The 27,020-nt window shown below is 49.1% G+C and overlaps 1 protein-coding gene across 1 annotated transcript in view; it reads right to left on the bottom strand.

Annotated features, from left to right (window-relative positions):
* The window catches only part of LOC125745636 (histone deacetylase 4-like), a 35,854-nt gene extending 10,905 nt beyond the window's left edge, over positions 1–24,949 (bottom strand). The window contains 13 exon segments of the mRNA XM_049018660.1: positions 601–734; positions 1,543–1,735; positions 3,336–3,545; positions 4,139–4,308; positions 5,432–5,582; positions 5,872–5,988; positions 6,079–6,167; positions 6,285–6,416; positions 7,138–7,259; positions 7,697–7,817; positions 8,085–8,229; positions 8,965–9,242; positions 24,682–24,949. Of these exon segments, the coding sequence (XP_048874617.1) occupies positions 601–734; positions 1,543–1,735; positions 3,336–3,545; positions 4,139–4,308; positions 5,432–5,582; positions 5,872–5,988; positions 6,079–6,167; positions 6,285–6,416; positions 7,138–7,259; positions 7,697–7,817; positions 8,085–8,229; positions 8,965–9,204 (1,824 nt within the window). The 5' untranslated portion in view covers positions 9,205–9,242; positions 24,682–24,949.
* Between the last annotated feature and the right edge of the window lie 2,071 nt (positions 24,950–27,020).

A 27,020-nucleotide genomic window follows, 5' to 3' on the forward strand; every position in this document is an offset into this window, starting at 1 on the left:
ACGTGGGATCAGGTCACTTATACACCACTCAATAAGCCCATCTCAGAGAGGGATTTCTGCTGGACCCTAGGCCTTGGTAAATGCACTGGTTTCCTCAGATTGCCGGAACAGATCTTGAGCCTGGTGGCTTGAATACAAAGTTACACCCATGGCAAGATTCCTGTTCCCTGGAAGCAGCCTGTAGCAACGGTGGGTGGGATGTGAACATGAGCCCACTGTGATACACTGCATCCTCTACCCCCATCATCGATTATTTTCACATAAGCCACAAGAACCCCTTCATCTGAGCCACAGGCTTTCAGTGAATGAGCAGAGTTGCTGTTCGAATGACGTGACAGCACCCTCTGCAGGACGTAATAAAATCTCCCCCATTTGGCCAGCAAAGGCGAGAAAATGTGTGCTAACCATGTTTTCTTGTGGAAATTATTTCTGGAAATACTGTGAAAAGCACACAGCCTATTGGAACACACCGAACAAGGTGGCATCCAACAAAAACAAAGGAAACATGCCTGAGATCCTTGCAAATATGCAGTGTGTGGTGCTGGGTCAGTCAGAGAGTGAAGATGCCGGAAGTGGCCCTGTCGTGGCTCCTGGCCGTACCTCACATTTGGCACGGAGGCCGGTCTCCTGCAGCCGGGACCAGATGCTCTGGATGCGCCCTGCGTGCTCGGGGTGATTACTAGTGCTATTGCAGACACACTGGTGTTTGAGCATCAACGTGTCATACACCAGCCCTGCGAGGAAGCGCACACACACACACACACACACACACACACGCACGCACACACACACACACACAGAGGCAGTTATGGAGTGGTCACACACAGTGCTGCCACTAGGGGGCAGCATCGAAACAGGGACAGCATACCCTCAACAGACAGTGAGAAAAGTCTCCTTCAAACACAGAGAACTTGTTGCAGAAATAGCAAAACCAGCATAAGCGGATGCATGGGAATCACCCCCAGCGATTCAAACAAGCAAAGGTTTGCTGTGAAGGTTTTGAACTGTCTGGGGCAAACGGCTTCGTGTCGGGGTTGGCGGTAGCTGCACTCTCCCCATCGGTGTCGGGGTGGGGCTCAACAGTAAGAAGCACACTACACCTCTGCTTTATTCCATCCAATTACCGTACCTGTTCATCCAAATCAGTGTCATGAAGCTTATGCCATAAGCTATGGGTGTAAGGCAGGGAACATCCCAGGACTGAGCGCCAACCCATTGCAGGGCACACTGACACACCATTCACTCACACACCTACAAGAAATTCTGTAATGTTTTTGGACTGTGGGGGGAAACCGGAGCACTCAGGGAAAAGCTCACGACGACACGGGGAGAACCTGCAAACTCCAGACACAGTGCGGCAGAGACTCAAACCCTGGTGCCAGAGGTGTGAGGCCTCAGTGCACTACTGAGCCACTGTGGCCCCCTGTGTGCTTTACGCTTCGATTATAACTATGATTATGTTTCTGATTATGGTTATTATTGGTGGGTTTATTACCTAACTGTGCTCTTCTGGGGACGCAGGGTGAAAGGTTAAGGGCTCACCTGTGGTGAAGCGCAGCGTGGGCGGCTTCTCGGTCACAGGCACAGGGAGGGAGGTGGGGGCAGAGGCGGGTGAAGACTGAGCCCGGGACAGGGGACGGTGAGAGCCCAGTATGGCTGCCAGGCTGGCTGCCTCCATGCCGGCTTGGTAACTACGCAGCTGTGCTATCCTCTGCTGCTCCAGGAGCAGGGCCTGCTGCTTGGTAGGGAGGGGGGGGGGGCACAGAGAGGTGGAACGGTATTATACATTGCCCCCCCCTCCACACCAGCATTCACACACACTCAAGCTGTCTGACACTCCAGCACAGATAAAATTGATCATCTCATGACCCTCTCAATCATACAAATCAATTCATGTTTCGGAAGGTTAAACACAAACACAGGCAGAGACATAGATACACACACACAGGCACACTGACATGCACAGAGAAAGGCAGAGAGACATACACACCAACACACAAACGGACCGAGGCAGATTCACACACAGTCAAACACACGCAGTCACATGCAGAGTGACACACACAAACACACACAGGGCCAGTTAAAACTCTACGCTTACGTCACGGCTTCTGACATATCATGGTCTCTACATGTTTTCTGCATTCATTCCACGTGTCGTTTGTGTACCTACGCAAGGAATACGCTACATGTATGCAAGATGCAGTATGACCAATAATCTTGAGGGCAGTGTGGTCACCTTTTGTCACGGGACTATGTGTTAAATACGGTACAGTTATATATAAAGTCGCATCTGATTTTTTATGAATGAGTTGCTGGAAGATATTCATAACATGAAATATCTTCAGAGGCAAGAGAAAAAAATATTCCAAACATTATTGTGTGCCTCTGTTTACAGCGTCTTCAAAATTTAATGCCAGTTTAAATTCTGCTTCCGAATTCAATCTGAGCTAATAGACTACAGACAATTAACAAGACAAAAAACAGTACAAAAAAGGCTGGATGATGTGCAAAATTAATATTGACATCGCAAGTTATGCACATACAATTCTCACATTGCAGCTGAGTTGAGATCAGGCTTTTGCATACCTTAATACGGTACGAAAATTATTCTGTGGTATAAAATATTTTCAAAAGCAACGTTAATTTCCAATGCAGTTCTGATATTTAGAAATCTTGGTAATAAACTTCGCCAAGAGCGGAGGGTTTATATTCCACCAGAACATTTATATTCTGTTATAGGGAAAAAAAAAACTTGGCAAGCTTTGCAATTTTAGTGATTGTTCCTTTCCAAGATAATCTAGTACATGTTTAAAGTTAAAGTTCACCACAGATACTTTTGTATGAGCTCTGCATGCACTTTCCGAGCCAATCATAATAATTTTTATTGTTGCTGTTTAAATCAGTTATGGATATTGAATATTCATTGTAAAAAAACTGGAATTTCCCCCTATAGAATACTAAGTACAAATATTAATTACTACAAGACATCTAACAACATATAATGGGATTGTAAAGTGATACGTGGCACAGCAAAGTGCCAATATGAAGTGGGACAGTGGGTAGAATACAGAGAATGTTTGCAGCAGCATTACAGAATCAGCAGCTCGCTCTGGAGGCACCGAATATAAAACATTTCATGCCACATCCTCCTACAAACAAGACTGGAAATAAAGGAGCTGGTTTTCTTGCACTGCCCTTGGTGGACATAACTTTTAATCCTTCAGATATACATTGTTTGCATTGCAACAGCACACCTACCCACACACGTTGCAAGAATGGAGAATGAACCGGACCATATTCACAAATTCTTAGCTGATAATCTTGCTTTCACTGACCTGTTTGAAGAGCAGCTCCTGCTCCTGCTGCTCCTCCTCCTGGAAGTGGGCCTCCTCCTCTTCCGCCTCCTCCAGGGGCTCCTGTTTTATGGCAATGCTCCGGGCCGGTGCCTCAGTGCTGGGTCCGACCTGCTGCTCTAGTAGCTGCTCCTCTGTCTCTTCCGGGTAGCTCTGGTGCTGCCGGCTTGGATCAACAGCTTTGCCTGGCATCTAGAGGAAATTAAATTGCTCTGTGAACTGCTGCTTGCTTTAATTACACAATTAATTAATTAGTCAGCTGTTTATCAGCTCAGCACAGGTCTTTAAGGGGACTTTTAATAATGGGCCACCAGGAGGCAGCACTGGGCTCCTGGTTTCTGAGCCAATGAGATGGTTAATCACAAACGGAGGAGATTTCCAAAGTGACCTGGATGTGTATCGGGTCAGAGCCTCATGGGTAAACAAATGACATTTTAGCAGTGCTGAGAAGATGTAATTAGAAAAAACCTTCGGGTATATAAAGTTTACTGAAAACTGAAAACATGGCTGGGGATGACAGAAGCAAAGTGATTTATCCACAGAAAGTGGAGGGGTTTCCTAAGGGGAGTAGTGAAAAATAAGCGTCTTCCCGCCAAATTCCTCTCTGGGCAATACAAACTGCCTCGTCACCATCGCCTTCTGGCCCCAAACTCCCATTTTCCCCTCCCTTTGTGTCACCGGCCCCCCACTTTCCCATCCCGTGTGTCCTTGCTCTCCTGCTTTCCTACTTCTTGTATCCCCACACTCCCGCGTTCCCTCCCATTGTGGTCCCACCCCCATCCCACCTTGCCAATGTGCAGTTGCTGCTGCTGCTTGTGCTTCTCCAGGAAGTGCTGGTGCTGCTGTTGTACTACCAGCTGCTGTAGGGCCTGGGCGCTCTGGGGCAGGGGGGCCGATTGTGTACGGCCCAGGGGGCGGTGTTGCTGCAGCTTGTGGAGGGGGAGGGCGGCCAGACCTGAAACACAGAGGGATGAGGGGAAGGGTATGTCACTATGCATGAAGATCCACTCTGACCGTGTTATTAACCCTCTGGGGTCGAGAGCATCGTTGGCAATGCAACGTATTTTTTGTGTCTATTTCAGTTTATATCTCGCTGAAATGTATATGTAGAATCATGAAAAAAAACGCTGACTAAATCTGTAATGTCTTCTTTTCAAAATGTACATTGTCGGAAGTATTAAAGTTTTTTAAAGTAGGTTAAATTGGCTAAAAACCATGTCACCTTACTTTGTTTCACCTGCATCGGGGGCGTGTAGTGCCGCCCTCACCTGAAGATCGCTATTCGCATTCTAAATAGCCGCATTAGCGCGTATTCAAATCACATTTGCATGGTAATTAGATGAACAACGCAACGGTGAAACACGATCCAGTTACATCCCCATCAGCGCCTTAAAAGGGGGGGGGGGGGGGGGGGAGTGGCCAGGTGTGAATGGCTCATGCATACAAATGAAAGCTCCTACAAATTCAATGAAAGGAGGCCAGTTATACTGACATGAGTTTGGTTTTTCTTATTTATTTATCAAACTGAATGTTGCAACTACACCATATAGTCATCTTCATGTAGCCAAGACTTTGGTGATCAGATATCTAGGATCAAAACAAACTGCCACCATTGCTTACTATGTACTTTTATAGTGTTTCTGCAAGTGTTCCAAACTTCATTTTGCAATGTCTATACGTTGTCAAATTACAAACTTAAATCTGACATATTTACAATATACATTAAAATTGAGTGTAATGCCAAAACAAATATATAAGAAATTATTTATTTAACATGAATTAAGTTTCAGATATTTAAAGAAATGTGTGATCATGCCCCAGTCAGTGAAAGTGTGTTCCCTACCCCTAGACCCCAGAGGGTTAACCATGTGTACTGTACAAACCGGTCAGCGGGTAGCATAGCAGTTAAAGTGTGAAAAAGCCTATTGTTGTTTCACAGTGAGTCCAGTATTGCAGTGACGCATACAGACTGCTCTAGAATACTCTACAGCACCCTCTGTAAGCAGGGGAAAGTGTCATAATGCATAATCCAATTCAAAGCAGGCAGCACACACACACCCGGCCTGGGATCCACCCACCTGTGAGCACAGGGCTTGGTGCCCCGGACGGCCCCAGCAGGACCATGTGCTGCAGAAGGGGGTTGTGGGTAGGGCCACCATTCTGCTCCAGAACCGAGGTACCCAGGTAGGACGTCAAGTGAGCCCCCGCGAGGAAGGGAGAGGCCACGGCCTGCAGGAGGGTGGCATATCACCATTTAAATGAGCACTACATCCTGCTCACAGCACGCAACCTAAGCGAGCAGCGTAGCCGGCAGGCAAATTGTCTGGCATGTAAACAGGTAACATGGTGACCACTGTAAATCACCACGGCTATAACGCAAAGCGCCGTGGCTAAGAGTGCAGGCTAAACACCCTGGATGGAAATGTAATGGAAATGAGACGATGTGACTGTGTGTCTATATTTGTGTGCCCCTGTGTGTCTGTGTCTGTGTCTGTGCACATGCAGGAGTGGTCCTCACACTAGAAGGGGCACTGGCTGGCAGCCCCAGGGTGATGTTAGGCAGCGAGGGGGACGTGTACAGGGACAGCTGGCTCATGGGGGCGTCACAGCTTGCCAGCCTGTGGGCCAAAGAGGGCTGGGATAGGGAGGACATAGTTCGATCAGAACCCCAATAACACACACAGGCAGGCAGCTGCCAAATGATGGGAATGGTGGGGAAGGTTACCTCCAAGGGGCTGACAGATAGTGCTGCTCCGTTCTCGGTGCTGCTGCTTGGGGAACTGGGCCCAGAGCCGGGGGCACTATTACACGAGTCTGAAGAGCAGAACCAAACTGTCAGGACAGTGTGGGACATTACGCACGTCCAATGGCGACTCTCAGGCCACCTGGCTCTAGGGCTGGAGGGCCGGCTTAAACTCAGCACGCACATACCTGCGGCATCCAGCGGTCGCTTGTTAGCACTGCCCAGTGGCCCATCTCTCCGGCGCCGCAGCAGTGGGCTGCTCCGCCTCTCCACCACCTTCTGCTTCAGCCGGGAGCGCAGCTTCAGGTTGGGTTCCGAGGCTGAGGGCATAGGCCGGGAGCACTGTCAGTCACATGTGGCAGCCAATGATGTGCTAAGCTGGATCTTGAGGACCGTCTCTCAGGTAACCTTCAAGCTTCATTTACCCAGGAACTGAATCCACCTTCCTGGTCATTGTATTAAAATGTCATGTTTCCTAACTTCCGCCATGATAACATTTTTATTTAAATGATCCCCTAGCCTTCGGGATCTCTGACACTGGCACGTTTAACTCCTGCCCATGGCTCTGCACATTTCAAAATTTCAAACTAGGCCAGTGCATGTGGAGTGTGATCTTGGCTTGAAGGGGTGAACTCATGACTGTCATGTCTGTAGCAGACTCTGTGATCGAGGTTTGATGTTATGCATCTGAATGTTTGCAGGGGATCTTGCACTCCCTGCTGTGCCAGACATTCTAGCATGTGCCATTGCTTCATTCGCCTGGACCACAGCACTGGCCCTGATCACTGTCACAAGCGACAGCGTCAGGCACAGCATCCAGTCTGCAGAGCCATTGTCCAGACCACCACGTCTCAATGAGGGGCCACATTCTGAATCCTCAAGGCGATTTACATAAGTAAACAATATACATGCGTCAGAAGAAGTGTATTTATTAAAGAGACCACCCAACGTGTGAGCAATATACTGCTCATAATGCACATCCATGCTACATCTCAGAAGACCCGCCCTCAGCATGTCCAAATCACCCCTTCAGGTCCATACCCGTCTTCCGCAGTGGAAAGTCATCCTTCGGGTTGTACAGCCCGAAGACCGGGTGGCCATAGCCGACTGTCAAACTTGTCGGAGGGGGTGGGCTCTGGTCCAGAGAGCTGTGCTGGGTCTTTCTACAGTGAGACAGAGACGAGGCATTACCCGATTGGTTGGACAAGAGCAGTCACCTATTAGGTTGGACGAGAAAACAGAGATGCCTCATAGGCTGGATGGGGGAAAGGGCATGATAGGCATTTTGGGTGATACCTGGGCCCTTCATCCATAACACACTTGCAGGTCCTGCCTCCTGATGGTCCCCAGCCTTACAAGGGTGACTGCACTTCAATCAGAGCCTGCATGACGCCTGCAGCTAAACACCTTCAATGTGTGTGTGGGTGCATGTGTATGTGTGTGAGTGAAAGACTGTCGTGAGAACAAAATCAGCTAAGCCCAAACTGTAACCACAGGTAACCTAAAGGATATAAGGTCACACGGGTGTTTACCGTGTCTCTCTCCGCACTGGGACATGAATTGATCACAGTGTGACCACCATGTGACCACACACACTCACGTGTACCACAGGCGCGGGTCCCCAGATATGCAGTGGCTGAGTGTCCTCTGGGCCAAGGCCTTCTTCTTATTCAGCACAAACTCTTGCAGCTTCATCTTCACCTCTGTGCTGGCGATGGCACCTGGACTCGGGGACACCAGACTCAGGTGAAGCAGGCTGCCCTCCATGTTCACCATTCCCCTCCCTCACCACATCTCCACCCCACACTCATTAACCCTTACCCTGTCCTCACATTCACCATGCCCCACCCTTGCCACCCCCACACTCAGTAACCGTAACCTCACCCAACATTCACCATGCCCCACCCTCACTACTTCCCCTCACTGAATAACCCTAACCCTACCCCCATATCACAAAGCCCCGCCCCTCAAATAATCCCCATACTGACTCTCCTGGCTGCGCTCCTTGTTCTTCAACTGCTGTAGCTTTTGATCCCTCTCCAGCTCCTCCTCCTGCTGCCGCTGATGGTCCGCCTTTCGTTGGAGCTCCACGAGCTCCTGCTGATGCCTCAGGGCCAGGAGCTCCTGCTGCTGCTGGGGGGGGAGCAGAAATGCGGTCACACAGCCATACACTCTGGTATTCATGGGGTATCAGGCAGCTGGTCACTTTATTGAAAGACTCCATGGTCATGATATAAGATGCAAAAGGGATGGGTGGCTGGGATGCTCAGACTCGCTGATACCTGACGGGAACCACACCAGACATTACTGAGGCGTTACAGAGGTCCACCGTACTGCCCCAAGTTGGCTTTGTCCCCAGCAGTCTCGTCAGAACTCAAAGTGCACCGTAAGATCAGCTGGCCAGGGCTTTCCGAGTCAGCATGTGGACGTGGGGAATGTAAACAGAGCATTTCCCAGCAACTGGCCAGAACCAGGCTTTAATGGGGTTAATTGAGTCCAATTTGGAAGTATGTTTGTATTCCTCTTCTCTCTAGCTTGGATAGCTTGGAAAATCCATGCTGGCATGAGAAAAGGTCCACTTAGGAGTGCAAGCACTGAGGTCAGAAAATTGAGAGGGGAGTTGCAATCAAACTCTGCTGGGGTGGCGGGGGAGTTAAAATCTAGACAAAAAATATCTGTGTGTACATCTCTGTTCAATGCAGAGAGGGGTGGGGCCTGAGCCAGAACTCCATGAGAGGGAGGGCCTGGGGCAGAGCTTTATGGGAGAGGCAGAGCTTTGGCAGAGTACATTGTGAGCTGTGGGGTGACATGGGCGGGGCCCGGGCACAGTAAGGTGGGCGGGGCCTGGGCACAGTGGGGCGGGCTCACCTTTACATGCTCTTGCAGCTGTGCTTCGTGCTGACGAGACAGCTGCTCATGCTGCCTCTGGAACTCGGCAATGAGCAGGCGACGCTGCACCTCCTGCTTCTGCTTCAGGGCTTGCAGCTCCTGCTGCAGCCTCCGCTGGTCACATGGTCCAGGGCTGGCCGGGGCCAAGCCTGGGCTTACTCCTTGGCTCGTGGCCTCGCTCATGGCCTGGCTCAGCGGCTGGTCCACATGCAGGTCCATGGTGGCTCCCCACAAAGCCAAAGCCGAGCTCGCATCCACTGGAGAGTGGAAGAGAGGAGGAGGTTATTTATTAATTAATTGCTAGTCCACAGAGAAGAACAGCTTATGCATTAAAGCCATGCTAGAGTGAAAGTTGCTAAACCAAAGACTTTGAGGTCCACAGGTAAATTCTACTTGAAGAAAAAGGCCTGTACCACTTGTCTGCACCCAGCAGGAAATGCCCAGACTTGAGACCCTCCACTGACCTCAGTTCACACTCTTAAGTCAGTTAACTACTGCTCTTCTAGGCTTTTCCACAGCATGAGGCACCCTGGTGACGTTTGCATGTGGCACAAACAAAGGATCAGACCCTCAAGGACAGGGAGTGCTATTCTGGGCACTGACGACAAACTCTGCACAAACAGTCCAGCCCGCAGTGAGTGAGGTCCTACAACACTGACATCACATTTCTCTGCCTGACTGTGAGAGGCAAAACGGTCTGTGTTTGCTATCCTGCCTGACTACAGGCTGGGAGGCATCACAGGTACAATAACTGGAAAGTTAGATGAATGTGATGTGCAGCCCCACAGGAGAAGCCGGTCGTGGTGGGACAGATAGTAGGGACTGCAACAGCCATGGGAGACAGCGCCCAACATGGTATACAGTGCCCCTCACACATAGGAGTGATCTACACACTGAATGTCTGCCATGAAAACACTCTCAGGGTGTGGGTGTGAGGCAGGCACAGGGAAGCAGCACTGACCCGGAATGAACTGTGAGGGACAGAAGCTTCCCGATGAGCTCTCATGTCAGCTGACAGAAATGTGTTTTTCATCCGGCTCCAATAATCCAATCTACTCACGCTGGGCATTGGGACCCAGCCCACAAAGGGGCCATTGAAGTAGACCAGAGGGAAAGGGTGCTCTCATCGCTTCCTCCTTGAGTCCCACTGGACAGGAAATGCGCCAAAATTAACAGCCAGCCCTCCCCTCAGCCTGTTTCACTTAAACAAATAGCCAGGATATGGAGATATTTATTTACGAGGTTACCGACCGCAGCAGAAGGCCAGGCATGTTAGTGAGTTTCAGCTCCTGGTGCCACACACAGACGAAGCATGTTGCTTGAACAACTCACTTAAATACACAGTGTGGCAAAGCCACACCCCTTAATTTAAATACACTGTGCAGGAAAACCACACCCCTGTATTTAAATACAACATATAGCAAAGCCTCACCCCCACATTTAAATCAGACTGTGCAGCAAAGCCACACTGTCATGTAAACATGAAGCCACGCTTCATTTAATTAGATTGTACAGCTAAGCCACACCCCTAAATTGAAATATACCATAAACAAGACCACTCCCCATATTCTAAAGTAAAGTCACACCCTTTATTTTTATGGGATAAAATGGCATCTGTCACTGGATGGCTGCACACAGTAACATCATGGGTACCTAGAGGGTCTGCAGCCGGGATTATCCTTCAGGCTGGCCCCAGCAACCCCAGAAGAACGGGGACTGCCTCTTACAGGGGCATGTCCTATTGCCCTGTGAAGATGGAATGTACTTCCCTACCCCAGAGCACACAGCAACAGACCACCAGGAGTAAAAAAAAACACACTAATTAAAGGAAACAACTGTCCCCTAGCAAGAGTGTGCCAGCACTGATTGTGGTGGGTGCACAGAGACACAGACACACACTGACATGGAAACAAACTCACACTGGGACAGACAGATACCTGCTCTGTCATTGCGTGTCAGTATCACTTCTAGCCCTCAATGAATGAAAGCTGTGAATTGGACCTTGTTATGGAAGTTTTTCACTGGTATACAGGAACTGACCCATACCCAAATCACACTGCGAAGACAAGCTAGTTATTGCATGGTTCCAGCTCACTTTGGTTTCCCACTGCAGAAGGCTCGGCTTGGTAAAGGCATAGTCAGGTTTGGAGAGCAACAGTGATGTAAAGCTTAAGAGACTGTTCACACGGTGTACATCATGGGTTGCTATATGCAATTTCCATTTATTTATTTATTTTTTACTCAGTGCTAATTTTTGCTAGCACGTCTGTAATAATGGCTGTGTTGTGCAAGTATCGAATGCTACCGGATTTAGCATTCACTTGTGTAAATTTGCATTACAAGGCCATTTCGTTGTTCAATAGTACTTTAAGTATGAGGTTAGAAATTTTCTAGTTCCGAGTTATCGAAAATGTGTTAATACATTGTGATTTGCGACACCACTAATAATTAGTAATATATAGAATATGCCGTTTTTTCCTTCAGATAATCCATGCATATCAACGCAGATCACTGGTACATTTCAACCAATCACATGGTGGTGATGCAACCAACTCGGTTTGATCAAGCAGGACCATGCCAGCATTAGTACGAGTCGGGTATGGATCACATACCTTGCAATGGAAAACCGGGTATGGCTTGGTTCCTGGTGGCAGTGGAAAAGTGCCTTTAGTGTATGCAGCTACCAGTGTGTGACTGTCTGTATCCATGAGTGTGGCTGCCTGTATCAGTTTGTCTGTGTGTCTGTCTGTATCTGTCTGGGGTGTCATGTCTCACCATGACACCATGGGGTGTCAGATCCTCAACCAGCACAAAGAGCATCTGCAGGCAGGGTGTCTGCAACACACACACACACACACACACATACACACATACACACACAGTAACCAAACTAAATAAGAGACTTTTGGCATTTGTAGTTTTCTGATCACATTCACAGATCTTTGTGGGGACCTGAAAAATGGTCCCAATATCATCAAAATAACAGGTTTTTAATCATATTGTTGACATTTGGTCCCCACAATGAAACATAAACCTAATCCAGACACACACAAAATCACAAACACACACACACACACACACACACACACACACACACACAATTACACACATACAGAATCTCTCAGACACACACACAAAACCACACACTGTGCACAGCTCCGGGTCCCGATCGGATGGAAACATTATGTACTTCCATGCCAACAATGTGGTCAGTGACAGCCGGTGCTGTAATGTTTTTAGAGACCCTCCCACCCCATCCACCATGGTGACCGGGTGGTGCATCTCCATGATGATTGTGAACACACCTTCCATGTGCCAAAACACTGTCGTGATAACTGCAGCTCCCTGTCATCTAAATAAGCATGTTCAGTTTCTCAGAGGCTGCCCCCAGTGTCGACATAAAGCACACAGAAAGCAGGAACCCTGCAGCACATGCATGACCATCTGCATTGACGCTGATCACGTGATTGACCACTGATCATATGACCAACCATGAACAAGCGTTGCACCTCAGAGCCTGACAGAAAAAGCCCCCCCCCCATCCAACAGAGTGATGTCATCCTGTGTGTAGAGGCCCTGCCCCCCTCTGAATGGTGACTGAGTCATTCATTCAGAGAACGGCGCACTAAAGCGCTTATGGGCTAGCGACTGGCCACCACCTCCGCGTGAAGCAAGGAAGCTGTGCTCTGGAGTGGGGGCTGTTTTGTCCCGAGAAAAGGGTGGTTATTATGGGCTGCCAAGGAGTCAGACAGGACACATGCTAGCCAGGGGACCACAGAATCCCGATACCCTGGATACCTGCCAGGCACTGGGGCAGGGTGTGGGTGTGCACACAGACACACTAACACACACACACACACACACACACACACACACACACACACACACCCAAACCCGTGTCCTAAGCCTCAGCCAGGCTGGGACTGCACACACCCCTGCAGAGCAGATCCGCACACACAGACACACACACCCTGTCCCCAGCAGCGTCGGCCACTTAAACATTCACACAACGTGGCTCATTCACTCTCAGTGCCATTCATGAAAGCAGTCGGTTCACGCACAGCCATATCCAGGCCAGAACAAACAGAGAGGAGCACAGGGAGTCCTACCCATGCACGCGGTGCTCCGTCGGGCCAGGGGCCGGGGGCTGGGGGCTGTGTCAAGTTCCCGCACGCTGCTGCTGGGTCTGCACCGCGCTGCTCTCTCTCTCTCACGCCGCCGCTCGTATGCAATCCTGCCTCCCTCACACAGAGTGCCCCTCTGCTCCTCCCTTTGCTTACGTCAGAGGCCACCTCAGGCATGTGGGGGGGCTTCGCTTTCTCTCTCTCTCTCACTCCATACTCTCTCCCTCTCTATGTCATTCATTCAACCCTCTCTCCCTCTTCACATTCACTCCATCCTCCCTCCCTCTCTGTCATTCATTCAACCCTCTCCCTCTCATCGCAATCACTCCAACCTCTCTCCATCTCGACAGCGTTTTTAAACCCTCTCTCTCTCATCACATTCACTCTATCCTCTTTCCCTCCTCACCTTCACTCCATACTCTATCCCTCTCTATATCACTGTTCATCCTATCTCCCTTTCTATCACTCATTCCATCCTCTCTCCCTCTATACATCACTCACTCTATCCCCTCTCCATCGCTATCATACTTTGTCCTCTCTATCACACTCACCCCATCCTCTCTTCCACTCTATATCACTTATTCCATCCTCTCTCCCTTGCTATCACACCCACTTTAACCTCCTCTCACGCTATCACTCACTCCATCCTCTCTCCCTCATTATCACACTGATTTTATTCTCTCTGTATCACATCCTCACCCTCTCCCCCATCACAAACACACCCCTACTATCTCTCTGAAACACATGTAGTATCAATGCAGCAGTAGTAACGTAATAAGGATCTCTCCCCACTCCACACAGGCACACACATTCAGTGCCAGTTACCGCAGCCCCAACCTGTTTCTCCGCACTCCAAAGCAGCTGCTACCCCAGGTGAGATGTGCACTCAGCCATCAGAGCAGGGCATGTAGACTGGCTGGGGCATATAGAACTAACACTCACTGCGCCGAGGCATGATATTAACACCACAGATAAACAAAAGCTCCTCTCATTACCAGCAGCATGGGAGAGAGGCTCTCCTTAACCTTTCACAAACAGACTTTTCACCGAGAACCCTAAGAAAGGGAGAAACTCTGGGTGAGATGTTATTTGAATTAGAAAGGGTGGAGCTCTGGATATAGGTGGGAAGGAGAGCTTGAGCGCTCTGAAAGGGTGGAGTATTTATATAGAGGGAGGAGCTTAGGGTAGGCAGGACTCTATGAAGGGGCTAAGTATTTATATAGAGAAGGAGCTCAAGAAGGCAAGAAGAGCTGACGAAAGCTTAGTGTGTTCGCAATAAAGTGAGAAGCAGATAAAGCACAAAGCTGCAATGAGGCGGAGGGAGGACCCTATGCAGGGACAGCACTCATATCCCTGACTGGCCAGACAGCATGAGCCTGCTGAGAGACCAGGGGTCACTGTCCGCATTCAGTACCACAGTGACTAGAATAATTTCTCTGACCCCAACATGACAGGTGGAGGATTATGGGTTATTTAATATGGATTTTCTATTTTGCTTTTATCACCTCAGAATCACATTCTGTTTTTATTTACCATAGCAGCGTGATTCAGTGAGATACAAAACACTTACCTCAAGAAAAAAAAAACTACACAGAAGGGAAAAAGCCATCACGCTCTGCTCTGGGCATGGCAGTCTCTTCATCTCAGGACAGGAGAAGGTGGGAGAGGGGCAAATGCCACTCTGCTTTCCAGCATACAGAGTGTGACTCTGGGAAACTGGTGTGTTTTACTGCAAGCCTGAGCGCCAAATTATCAGGGACAGAGAGGGGAGCCAGATGGAGGTCCAGGCTCAGCTCCTGCCCTCCGTCGAGGGGAAGCACAGCAACTCCATCCCCACCAGTTTTACATGACATCCTTCCAACACATTTCTTTCTTTCCCTGTTCCTCTTTGCCCCCTGCCAACTCCTCACCACCCAGCTGCTGCTGCTGAATTCTGGGATAGCGCCATTACAGAGCCACAGGTCAGGGCTTTGGGGGAAGAGGGGGGGTGCTGACAATGGCTTCTATTTCTGAGGCCCAGTGGTTTAGTGGCATGGATAAGGTGCCACTGCCCCCCCTGCAGCCAAGCAGTCAGGTTGAATGATTGGTTCTCACAGCCCAAAGCTCATTAATGTTGCATGTGGGGTACATAGCCACCTACTAGCATCTGGGGGGACTGGAGAGCAAGAGGCATGATGCATCAGATGGGGATGGTAAACGGAACTGTGGTCCATGAGTATTAGGGTATGTGGTTCACTCTGACCTGAAGGGGGTGGTACGCGGCCCACATTCAGGGGAGGACATGACTGCCACGGCTCAGAGCAGAACACAGGTAAGATGTCTAGACGGAACAGGCCATTAACACCTGCTGATAGCACCTTCCTCACAGCCACCGCGTCACCCGCATCCCTCAGAAAACACTCCCATTTATACATGATTACCAAAGTTGCCAGCCGGACCCCTAGCCAGTCTCGAACCTGTAACCAGAAGCTGGGGTATCGTTGTGTGAACTCAGTCCGCCGGTACGTCCGTTGCATGCCCTCTGTGAGCTGGGCCAAACCCATCAACACCGGAGCTGGCACAGGTAAGTCTCTGGCTGGGCCGTTCGTCCCTGCACTGCCATCGCGCCCCTCAGGTAATTAGCAGGCAGACTGTCTCCGCACAGCACACCACCCACTGCCAAGCCCACCCGCCGCGCTGTGACCTTGTCGCCCCCAGTGACTCACGTTCACCCGCACCTCCCCTGCTGTAGCGGAACCAATCGAGCCTGAAGCAGACACCTCCTCCGCTTCTGTGATGCAGGGTCCATAAAGCATGACTGACCGGCTTCATTAAATGGAGGAATTCACAGTGCTGCTGTTTTATGTTAAGCAGGAGAAGAGCCTTGTCTGATGAACCTAAAGGCGCCAGTCAGGAAAATCAGCCTGTTAGGAAAAGATGTATAATTACCTCAGAGACAGAAACACGAGTTCCAGAGATGATTCCTCTCAGCTTCACAGCACTTGTTGGCAATTTGGATGCTATTTTTCCCATACATTGTGAATGTCATATGTATATGAGTGACACTGGAGATTATAGCCTTGGTATCCTGCTCTGTACCATCAAACTTGACATGAATTAGCTCAGCAGATGATTCAACATAAATTTACCGAGGTTTCTCAGTTTCTTTGCCCCCCCAGGTAGAAGTTTAAGGTAAACACACACACACACACACACACACACACACACACACATGCACGCATACAGACAGACAGGTGTGCACACACACAGAAACAGAAACACACACACACACGCAAGCAGACAGACAGACGTGCACACACACAGACACACACACAGTACCCATCATACATCCTGATGTTACATGAGCCCATGGTGGATTGCTGTATTTTTCTGGGTATGTTCGGCAGTGAAACAGCACATGGAATGCAGACAGGCCCCTGCAGGTGGACGACCCCTGAGGGAGATGGCCCTAGTCACAGCCAAGGATCACACTGCAGGCGGGAGAGGAGGATACTGTATGAATTGTGCCATCGCAAAGATTCTACCACCTCACAGATTCTGCAAGTTGGCGGTGGGGAGGCGTAGGGGCGCCAGGTGGACTCACCTCTCTCACGCCTGTACATCCCTGCCAGGCCAGGGAGAGGCGATAGCCTGGAAGGAGGGAGAGGGACAGCAGGGGTTGAGGGGTAGATGAGGACGATGGGGGGGGGGCACTTACTGCACTGCCTCCATCTGCTCACAGACCACGGGACACTCCACTGGCCATGTCCAGAGATTCCCATTCCTTAAGTAAACAAAGCATCTTTCATAACACCTCTCAATTCCTGTGTGCCTGAATGGTGTAAGGTGGGGCCAGAACTCCAGGGGGCAATACTACTGTATAGTGTGTGGGTGGGGGCAGAAAACCATGAGGCAGTGGGGTAAACAAAAAGAGCTAGGTAAAGGTGGTCAGTCTCTCCCCACAATCCAGACCATCCCCCAAAACGCAGATGTGCTTTCTGAAGGCTGGTGGACAAACTCAAAAATGAGTTTAATAAATAAGATGAGATGAAGGACACTGTCGGAAAGAGCTGCCAAATCTGCCAAAGGTCAGGAGGGTGTCTGATAGGGGGGGGCTTGGTTTTTAAAACCGTTATAGACCAGCTGGAGGACACCGAACACTGCCAGTGACAAAGTCGAACCTGGAACCTCACTCACAGTCGGAGAACGGGGGAACCAGGAGGCTTCGAGTGGCACTGACACGCTGATGTACTTCCAAACAGCAGTAGGACAGCCGGTGTCCTGCAGAGGGATGGGGCAGGCAGGGCAGGGCCCCCCCCAGCAAGAACGCTGCTCTCTGACAGCCGCACAGCACCAACACACAACCCAACAGGGTTGAGGTGCAAGCTAATCTACAAAAATACATCTACAATCTACAAAAGAAAATAAATAAATAACACATCCTGGTCACACTCCACCTCGGATCACGGTGCCAGCAGAATGGCCCAGAGCGGCACGCAGATACAAGCCCGTCGTTTGCCCACATCCCACTGGCCCGACTGGTCCCCCGGTCTGGGGGGCTTTTTGCAATGCAAATGAGTTCACGGAGCGAGGGGGCCCATTTTGGAGAGAATGTGGAGGGAGCTGTTACCAGCAACAGCGACGGCCAGTTTTGCATACCTTGTATGTGTTCCCTGGCTGTGACGGGTGACATCGGCAGGAGGTCGCAGGTGAAGACAGGGGGACTATAGCTGACCAAAATTCCACCGCCACCCCCCATGCGGCTGACCACAGGACAGACACTCTGCTTGGAGGTGTCCCAGGAAAATGACCAGCTGTGTAAACAGGCCCAGTACACAGCGTGCTGTTCATGACGGAAGCCTCGGCACAGCCATGCTCCCACACTGCAGCAGCACAGCCTCCATCCCCCAAGCCAGGTGTTTAGTACAGATACAGACTGTTTGTACAAATATGCATCGCCCCCCTTGCCGCATTGAATTCAGTTTCCTGTTCACCCACACAGAATTCCTGTTTTAGGGCAGACTTTCCCCACATGTGCTGATTCACGGAACCTTGCTGGGCCTAAATTCCATCAGTGTGCAGGGGTGCCTCTATCCACATCCCTTCAGAGCACATGAGCAGGCATGAGCTGAGTGATCCCTTGGTGCTCGGCCCCCACAGTGCCCCCTACAGGACTGACCAGGAACCCCAGCCCAGTCAGGATGAGTCAGACAGTGGCCAGCAGGGCAGTAAATCTAGCACTGCATAAAATGCTAAAAATGCATAGCGCCCCCTGCTGTATGAAAAGCTCTGAAGTGGAGGAGAGGAGGTTCCCATTCACACCGCAAATGTATAAGGGCTTTTGACGTGGTTACCCGTTACGCACATGGAGATACCGGAAGAGCTGTATGCAAACGGCATAATTACAGGCCTCCGTCAGCGGCTTACGCAAGATCCCCCCCCCCCACCAGCAAAAAGATGGTTTAATTATAAGTCATGACTCGAGAGAGGAATCTGCTCTCACCGGTGAGTAGTCCAAACCGGCAATTAGGGGCAGAGGACTGACAGGCACCGACGGCAACTGAGGCTGGGCGTATCGTCGAGAGGCCCCAGCGTGTAAACGCCATGTCAGCCTCTCATTAATTGGCATATGGCGACATTATCCTCTGACATCAGGCTAGCCAATTGCACATGCTGACCGTATGTGTATTCATCTCACAAGAGGGGAAAAACAAGGTAAAGGATCCATGTCTACGTTTTGGCTCGTTAACATGTGAATGGTCCAGAAAATTGCTGCAGAATCCTACAAGGGTACATGCTGTTGTACCCTTTAATCATAGATCAAGATCATCACCACCCAGCTTCATACCTGCCCTGACCCCACATGAGACATTCATCCCCCCATCCAGTATAAATTCATGGGATTGATGTAACAGTCATTTTAATATACACCTGAACTCCAGTTGTCACCTTAATTTATTTAGCAGACACTTTTTTGCAAAGTGACATAAATTTCTGAGAAATCAGGGCTATGCCGTCTTACCCTCCAGGTCCCACTCTCGCCAGTATGGGGATACAATTAAAAAGGCCAATAGGATGTTGGGTTACATATCTAGGTGTGTGGAGTTTAAGTCAAGGGAGGTGATGCTACAATTACACAATTCCTTGGTAAGACCCCACCTAGAATACTGTGTGCAGGTTTGGCCACCATACCTTAAGAAGGACATTGCTGCCCTGGAAAGGGTGCAACGTAGGGCGACGAGAATGATTCCTGGTCTTAGAGGAATGTCTTATGAGGAGAGGTTAGCTGAGCTGAATCTGTTCAGTCTCAAGCAAAGGAGACTAAAGGGGGGCATAAGGTATATAAGATTCTAAAAGGTCTGGATGCTGTTCAGCCAAATGGCTACTTCAATATTAGTTTAAATACTAGAACTCGTGGTCATAAGTGGAAATTCGCGGGAGAACATTTTAAAATGGATTTGAGAAAGCAATTCTTTACGCAGCATGTAATTAGAGTATGAAATAGTCTCCCTGCTAGTGTAGTGCAAGCTAAAACCCTGGGTTCCTTTAAAACTGAGCTAGATAAGATTTTAACAACAAGATTTTAAGCACAGTGTCCTAACCTGTGAGCCACACACCACCCCCAAACCAGGAAAGATGTCATGTAAAATGCGTTGGCTAACCTTTAGTTTCCCCAAACTTCCCCAGGTGGTACACCAGCACACCCCCCAGTGGGATTCTGAGGCTGGAAGAGCAGTGCCCCTGTCCCATCTGGCCATCACGCTCACCACATCCTAACAATTGCCACCCTACCGGGCAAATATTGTCCCAGCTGTCTGCCACGTCTCATTACTGAGGTTCCTCACACCAGCCAATTATCTGCCAGAGAAACAGGAAGCCTCATAAATAAAAAAACAGCTGCCATAGCCATAAATTTAGTCGAATGTCAAAATGTGAAGAGCAGCCAGAAGCCAGAGTATGGTGATCAGATGACCGTCTGCTTTGGGCCTATTTAGCTACATTGTTCACGTATTAGAGATAAACCTGTCATTAGTGTAATCTTTGTTTGTTCCATGCTTACACTATGGGACCACAGTGGCAGCAACTGGATCAGGCACATCTCAAACCGCTGGCCAGCTGAACAGAGCCGTCCTGATTGTCACATGGGTGGGAGCCACAGAGGAGCACAGGTCAGCATTTAAGCCCCAGATAAAGTGCGACAAGCACAATCCCATGCAGAAGTCTGGGGCTCCTGGGTTTCAGGTGAAGCTCTACTGCGTTGTATCAGAAACATGAAAACAACCATAAAACATTGTAAGGCACTTGAAAAGGCCAGGAAACTGGCTTGGGGCAGGACTCCTGAGAGCAGCATACATCCTTGAGGCTTGAGAATCTGGCAGGCGTGGGTGGGGCCAAAATATTAAGAGACCCCTGCGTTCCCTCCTCTCATCTGTCTCAACAGGCCCAGCAGACGTCAGCAAACCTAATGTCATGTGACCGTAGAGACCAAAACAGACCACAGCAGAGTGAGACATCTCCAAATTACTTGATGACCTCACGTGGTGACCCACTGGGAAAAATCCATCCTGACATATAGTATGTTTCTGTGTGTGTGTGGTGGGGAGGGGGGAAATGTGCCCTTGGTGATACCACTCAGATAAGAGCAGAACCCACCAGAAAGCCTGCTCAGGGGGTCAGGAAAGGTCGATTATTAAGGAAGCCTAGAAGTGACTTGGGGTCTTCAGATGTCCAGAGCAGCTCCTTCTGGACAGCTGCATGGAAGGTGACCATAAGTCAGAAACTAAGGATGGATCAAGTTCTTAAGAAAACTGCAGCTCTTGGGACAAACACCCCATTATAGAGTTGACAAAAATTAAATACCGGGCGGCAGATTGATGGGCTAAGCAGATAACCATGACCTTAAGCAAGTAACCAAAACCAGGTAAGTAAAACCTAGCACTGACATTCAATAATAGGCAGTTATGTCACACAGACTTCCAGATAGGAGCTGAAAGGCTGTTCAGACAGGTCCACCAGCATACCCCTACCACCAAGCATGAGTATTCTGGGTAATCACAGTAGCAGGTCCCACAGCTTTAATTGGGATGTCCTGCTGACAGGACAGGCCCAATGGAGCCTGGTAACACCCTGAGAGGGCAAGGAAGCACGGCAGATTTCGCAGCCTGTCTGGGATGTTTTAGAGAGAGTGGATTCTGAGTGTACTGCAAGGTCAGGGCATTAACAACGCGACATAGTCGAGTGCACCCTCATTTCCTCTCTATTGCCTGAAGCCTAACACTCATTCCCAGGAAGTCATTTTTACACACAAACAGATTTCACAACCAACACAACACACCTTACCTCTCAATGGATGTTTTTCCATCAAAACTACCTATTTAAACCCAGACGTTAAGAATTAAAATTTTCATTGATAACTCATTATACAAAGATCACACCCATGGGCAAAACACAAAGATTACATAAAACCAATGTCATGGACACTTCTCCGTACACCAACATGATTCCAAAGAAACACCATGGAGAGCAGGCAGAGTAAACAGCACGCACACAGGGTCCTCGCAAAGTGGGAAGGCCACTAATAACTGTTCATTCACATGCCTACCAGGATGTCCATCTTCCTGGCTGCTATGAAAAACACATTTAGCCTGCTTTGGCCTGGTTCTTGCTGGGCACAGTGGTGGAGAAAGCAGTCCACCTATCCTGCTGTGAGAATCATCCTATTTCCCTGATTAACAATCAACTTGAAAATACAAGATGAAATGCAAATCATTACGAGTGAGAGGAACACGTGCAGTGAATCAGCCAGTCTGCGCTGTCTTTGTTCACATTGTTCACAATCCTGATCCACCTACAGCTTTTCACTGATAGATATTTTGGGAAAAAAATGCATCTTGCACCAATCTTAAGTGTGTAAAACTCTTTGTACGCATCCAGCTGCTACTCTTTGTGTGCCTGACAAAAAGCGAAGTGGGTTTGACTAGGAAAAACAAAGAACTGCTTCATTAGCTGAAAGAGGAGATACCAGAACAAAGTAGAAGGAGCCTGGTGGAGGAACAAAAGCATTTCTCCATCTCTTCATCTCTCCACCCATCTCTCCAGTAAAGGAAGGTGTTTGTAAAAATGTTAGAGGAGGACAGCGATGGCAGTTGGTTTGCCAGCCCATTTCCCCGTCTGTCTGCCTGCCTGTGGATTGACTTCAGAATGAGTTCAGTGCATAAACTCCCAAATACTCCTCTTGATCTCACACCCCAGGATAGTGGACCCCCTGAAAGGTGCCATCCAGGGGCATTTATACAATGACAAATTCAGGGGGCCCAGGACTTTGTAGGGGACTCAAAACTGCCCTCCCAACTCAGCAAAATCAACTGAGTGATTAAAAGTGCCAACCCAAGCAGGGGGACTCAAGTTGTCTAGCTATTCCCTGGCGTCATCTCCTGGAAGATAAAAATGGTCCATGCACTTCAACAGCACGGGAGCAACCGGCTGGACTCACCCAGTAACTGCTGACTGAATAAATGAGCTAATTAATAAACCGTCAGGCTATGCCAAGTGCCACAGGAGGTCAGGGATTCTACCAGAGGACGGGGGAAGGACAGAACTCCACCATGGAGGCCGGAGGGTGGGGGGCAGGAACTGCAGACCTGAGACTGATGACCCAGACAGAATCTCAGGGTATCGGTGGGCAGAAACGCATACTGGAGTTGGCAGTCTGGAGCTCTGCTCTTGATTACGCCCAGTTCACCCGAAAGAAGCCTGACCTTCACCTGACTGACTTCCCTGTCACCTGTGGAGGTGACGTCGGAACAAAGGACAGGTGGAGCTTAGCAACATGGACATGTGCACTGCTGATATGCTATCCTATCGCCAGCCGGCATCATCCTCAGAAGCAATCCCACTTTAGATGAGACTGAGATACAATATTTTAAATCATGACAAGTCAGGTCCATTTATTAATGCCAAAGAGGAATCTGGAGATTTGCGTCAAGGTGCAGATAAACACAGACCTCCTCCTCCCCATGTTCATACACACAACCTCCTCTCAGCTATTCCAAATATTTGACAATCCCCCCCCCCCCCCCCCATTTCCTGCTAGCTCTTACCTCAACCACAAAACTAACGGGGTGGAGAGGGGGGTGTTTTTAAAAACTGAGAATGTGTTTAATGACAAAGAGTTGAAAACAAGCGCAGCAATGTGGTGACTTCTACTTGATACGGAGCCCCAACCACGCAGTGTTGATCACCCAAAAGCTGCGGGGTCATCCAGACTGTAAGTAAGCTATATGGTGATGCAGGAGTCCTACCCCGGACTGCATGTGGCTGCTGGGGAAAAGGTGAGCAAAACGTGGAAGCCACCCAGGAGCCTGTGGACTCCTGGAAACACGGCAGCCTACTTTTGGGGTAAAAGACTGCAAGAAATCAGAGTCTCACAGCTGACTAAGATGGGGGGCACATAGATACACACTCTCACACACAAACACCCACACACACAAACACCCACATATACACATACTGACACAAATGTCTGCATTCATATCTTTGTGGAGACCATCCATTCATTTCTATGAGAAAAACCGTAATCCCAACAAGACAATCTAACCCCTACCCAGCCCCAACCTTAACCACAAATAACCAAAAATTGCAAGATTTTTGCCATTTTTAGTTTTTTGATTGCACGCACAGGTTTTTTATATCTATAAAACTGAATTAGAAAAGTTGGTCCGCACACCTAAATAACAGGTTTTTATAACATTGTGGGGACATTTGGTGCCCTCAATGTAATATATACCTAACCTCCTCCCCCCCACCCCACCCCACCCCACCCCACACATGCATAGTCACCTCTGCAACTTCAGTTTGGTCATTACAATTTTCACCTTGAGGAGTGACATGGTAAAGAACAGGTTCAAACCATATTCACTGGTCCCCATAAGGTAAAAAAAAAAATAAAATAAAAAATCGTCACATTTGGTCTACCTGGTATACCTGGACCACTCACACCGGTGCCGCACCCCCGTGCCCTGCCGTCAGATTTGTTCTGGGACCGATCATTCAACAACACAGTCGATTACTTTAATTACGAATTAAGAAGTTTGGGACCTCGGAGGGACGCTGCTGTGAGGTGTGACCCAGATTGTGCATAGTTTATATTAATTCCTTATAAACTCTCAATCTGCTAAATTAGAAGAATCGCTTCGACGCTTCCCACACTGTAAAAGCGACCCCAGACAGCCCGAAATTAAACTTTAAAAAGTGGCTCCCTATTACGAGGGACCGCTTTGGCTTAGACAGAACTCCCCATCTTCCCAGGACCCGACGCGGCCGTATCAGAGCCCCCGCCGCCCAAAGCGCTGCTTTCCCCCGCCTACACTGAGCCCCTGTAATGTTAGGCCGACTGTCACAGCGTGCGCTACCCGCGGGGTGAATAAGAGAGGAGACGCTTGTAAGCGCCAAATCCAGCTCAGGTCTGTCCCAAGTCTGGCTTGGATCCGGAACTCTACCGGTTCTGGTACTTGGTTTCCAGCTGAGACTGCGCCGCGGACGCAGTGCGCATGCGGAGCAGCCGGACACCGTGCGGGTCAGAGACAGTGCTCACCTATCCGTCTCAGAAGCTGTGCGATCCAGTCCGATATGATCCGCTCCACTCCCGGCTTGAGACCAGCTACTAAGGGCTCCGGCTGCAGAGGGGTCCGCCGGCAGCCTCCGCCATGCTGCCTCTGCCTGGCATGGCGATCACGTGTCAGCGGCCGCCTCTTCCAGCCAGGCGGGGCTTGTCGGTCCTGGAGGGGGCAATATGGGCTCCACTCCACAGGGACGAGCTGTCGCGTCGGCGGATCTTCCGCGGCGCAGTTTGTGCTTTGTGCATACCGTTAATGTGCTCCATTCGAAGATTTCCCAATCGGTAACACAAGTTTTACATAATGCACCGAAATAACCTTTACAAGCTTTGCAGGCTTTAGAGGTTTATTGTAAAAAAAAAAAAAAAAAAACCGCAAAAATGTTCAGGAGCACAGAAACGATTTTCGTGCGTATATTTTAAGGAGATGAACACCGTCTAATGCACAGTAAATCGGCTTTACCAGATAACGCAGTAATGAACTGACTCACTATCTCCCCAAGCCTATCGTAAAGCATTATCTCATTTTTAGTATGCAGAAAAGTTACGATCTTTAGCAATCGGGGACCATCACAGTTTTAAACCCGACCTTTTGCTCTTATTAAAGTAAAAGAAGCGCACAGGGCGCAAGATATACAATTATAGCCCTTTGTATATTAGTGATTAATACCGCTAACCTACGTAATGCCGTTATTTAAATGAAAAATCTGAAACCGGCGGATCCGCTCTCAAATGTGCTTGTACAAGACGCAAAGGACTCTTTGACATCTAGTAACCTAGGTGAATATTCATATGCGCTGACGCATAGAGATATTAATAAACGTGATAACAGTGCATTGTGCGCTGCCACTACGAGACGTTTGACATGGGAGCGCAGCGGAGACGTGATTTGCATGGAATCGTAAGTGTCAGAGTTGATGTTTGCGCAACATCGCAGGGCCGGTGGGTGACAGCAGCCCAGCAAGGTATCAGAGAGCTAGGTGTGCGACACGGGGGACTGGGCGCAAGCCGTGGCATTTAATTAACGGACTGAGCTGTTAACCCAGACAAGCACGTAAAACGACCGGTTTAGCTGCTTCCTGCGAGTAAAATTACTGGTTTAGCTGCTTCAGGAAACGATTTATAGTAAAATGTCAGTTCTTGTTTTAGGAAGAGCTGACCAAGACCCGAAAGTTGAGCCGATCTTGTAAAATGACCTACTCCTCCAGTGCAAAAGCATTGTTGGGATGAGAGCATGATTTAAGCAACATAATGATAATATAGGGCTTAGATAAGTATAACATTAAGCAGCGACTTTCCCGTCAAGGTACACAGATCAGATAGTCAGCGATCCGCACGACTCTCTGATTTGCATTTGCGGAGATAACAGATACTCTCAGAGGTTTAATCTTTTAGTCTCCGTGTGCGTATTACCTGTCGTGAGGGGTGAGGAAAAGCTGACCTCATTAAAAACAAGTGAGCGCGTTACAGGCGGATTTTTAACCATACGCTGCATGCGGAAGATGCAGCGAGCGCTTTTCTGCTAAGAGAACGCCCCGTGGTCGCTGCTGCTGCGGTTCTCAGCGTACACTCAGATCGGTGTGACGGTCGCCCCGTCGTCGTGACAGACTTCATTAACCCCCCCCCCCAAACTCACTCACTCACTCACTCACTCACTCACTCACTCACTCACTCTCTCTCTCTCTCTCTCTCTCTCTCTCTCTCTCTCTCTCTCTCTCTCTCACACACACACACACACACGCCTTTAATAATGAGAAGTATGGACGCCATACGGAAGATTTGGCTAGTTAAACTTTTAACTTACAGGTGTTTCTTGTTAATACTTCACTGTCATCAGCTGATAAGGCTCTACAGAAATTGTCATTTTACATAGACCACCCAACAAAACCCACAAAACGGGAGCACTAATCTAGGAAAATTACTAGAAGTGTATAGAAAGTGAAAATCCGTCCTGGGCGAGAGCTGCGGTTGGTAATTAGATTATGGCAAACATGCTATTTATTTACCTCACAGTAGCAAGCCTCGGTCTTGGTAGCGGGGAGAGCTTTTAGCACCCAGAAGACATTTTTTGTGATAATTAGAAGGAAACATCTTGTTAACAGGTACATTCTGTACCTCATTCTGTACTTCAGCTCGAGCGTGATGCTGGAGGTATGTGTGTGTGTGTGTGTGTGTGTGGGGGGGGTGCTTTGTATTTGTGAGGTTACATTACACACCGAAATCAGGTCTGCATGCCGCGGTTGTTAAGCCAGAGTTTGTTCTGGAGAAACTCAGATAACTCTGGTCAGCCCCAACATTTCAAGAGAAGCAGCTGATTA

Source organism: Brienomyrus brachyistius, chromosome 1, assembly GCF_023856365.1.
Source record: "Brienomyrus brachyistius isolate T26 chromosome 1, BBRACH_0.4, whole genome shotgun sequence".
In the NCBI taxonomy this organism is placed as follows: domain Eukaryota; kingdom Metazoa; phylum Chordata; class Actinopteri; order Osteoglossiformes; family Mormyridae; genus Brienomyrus; species Brienomyrus brachyistius.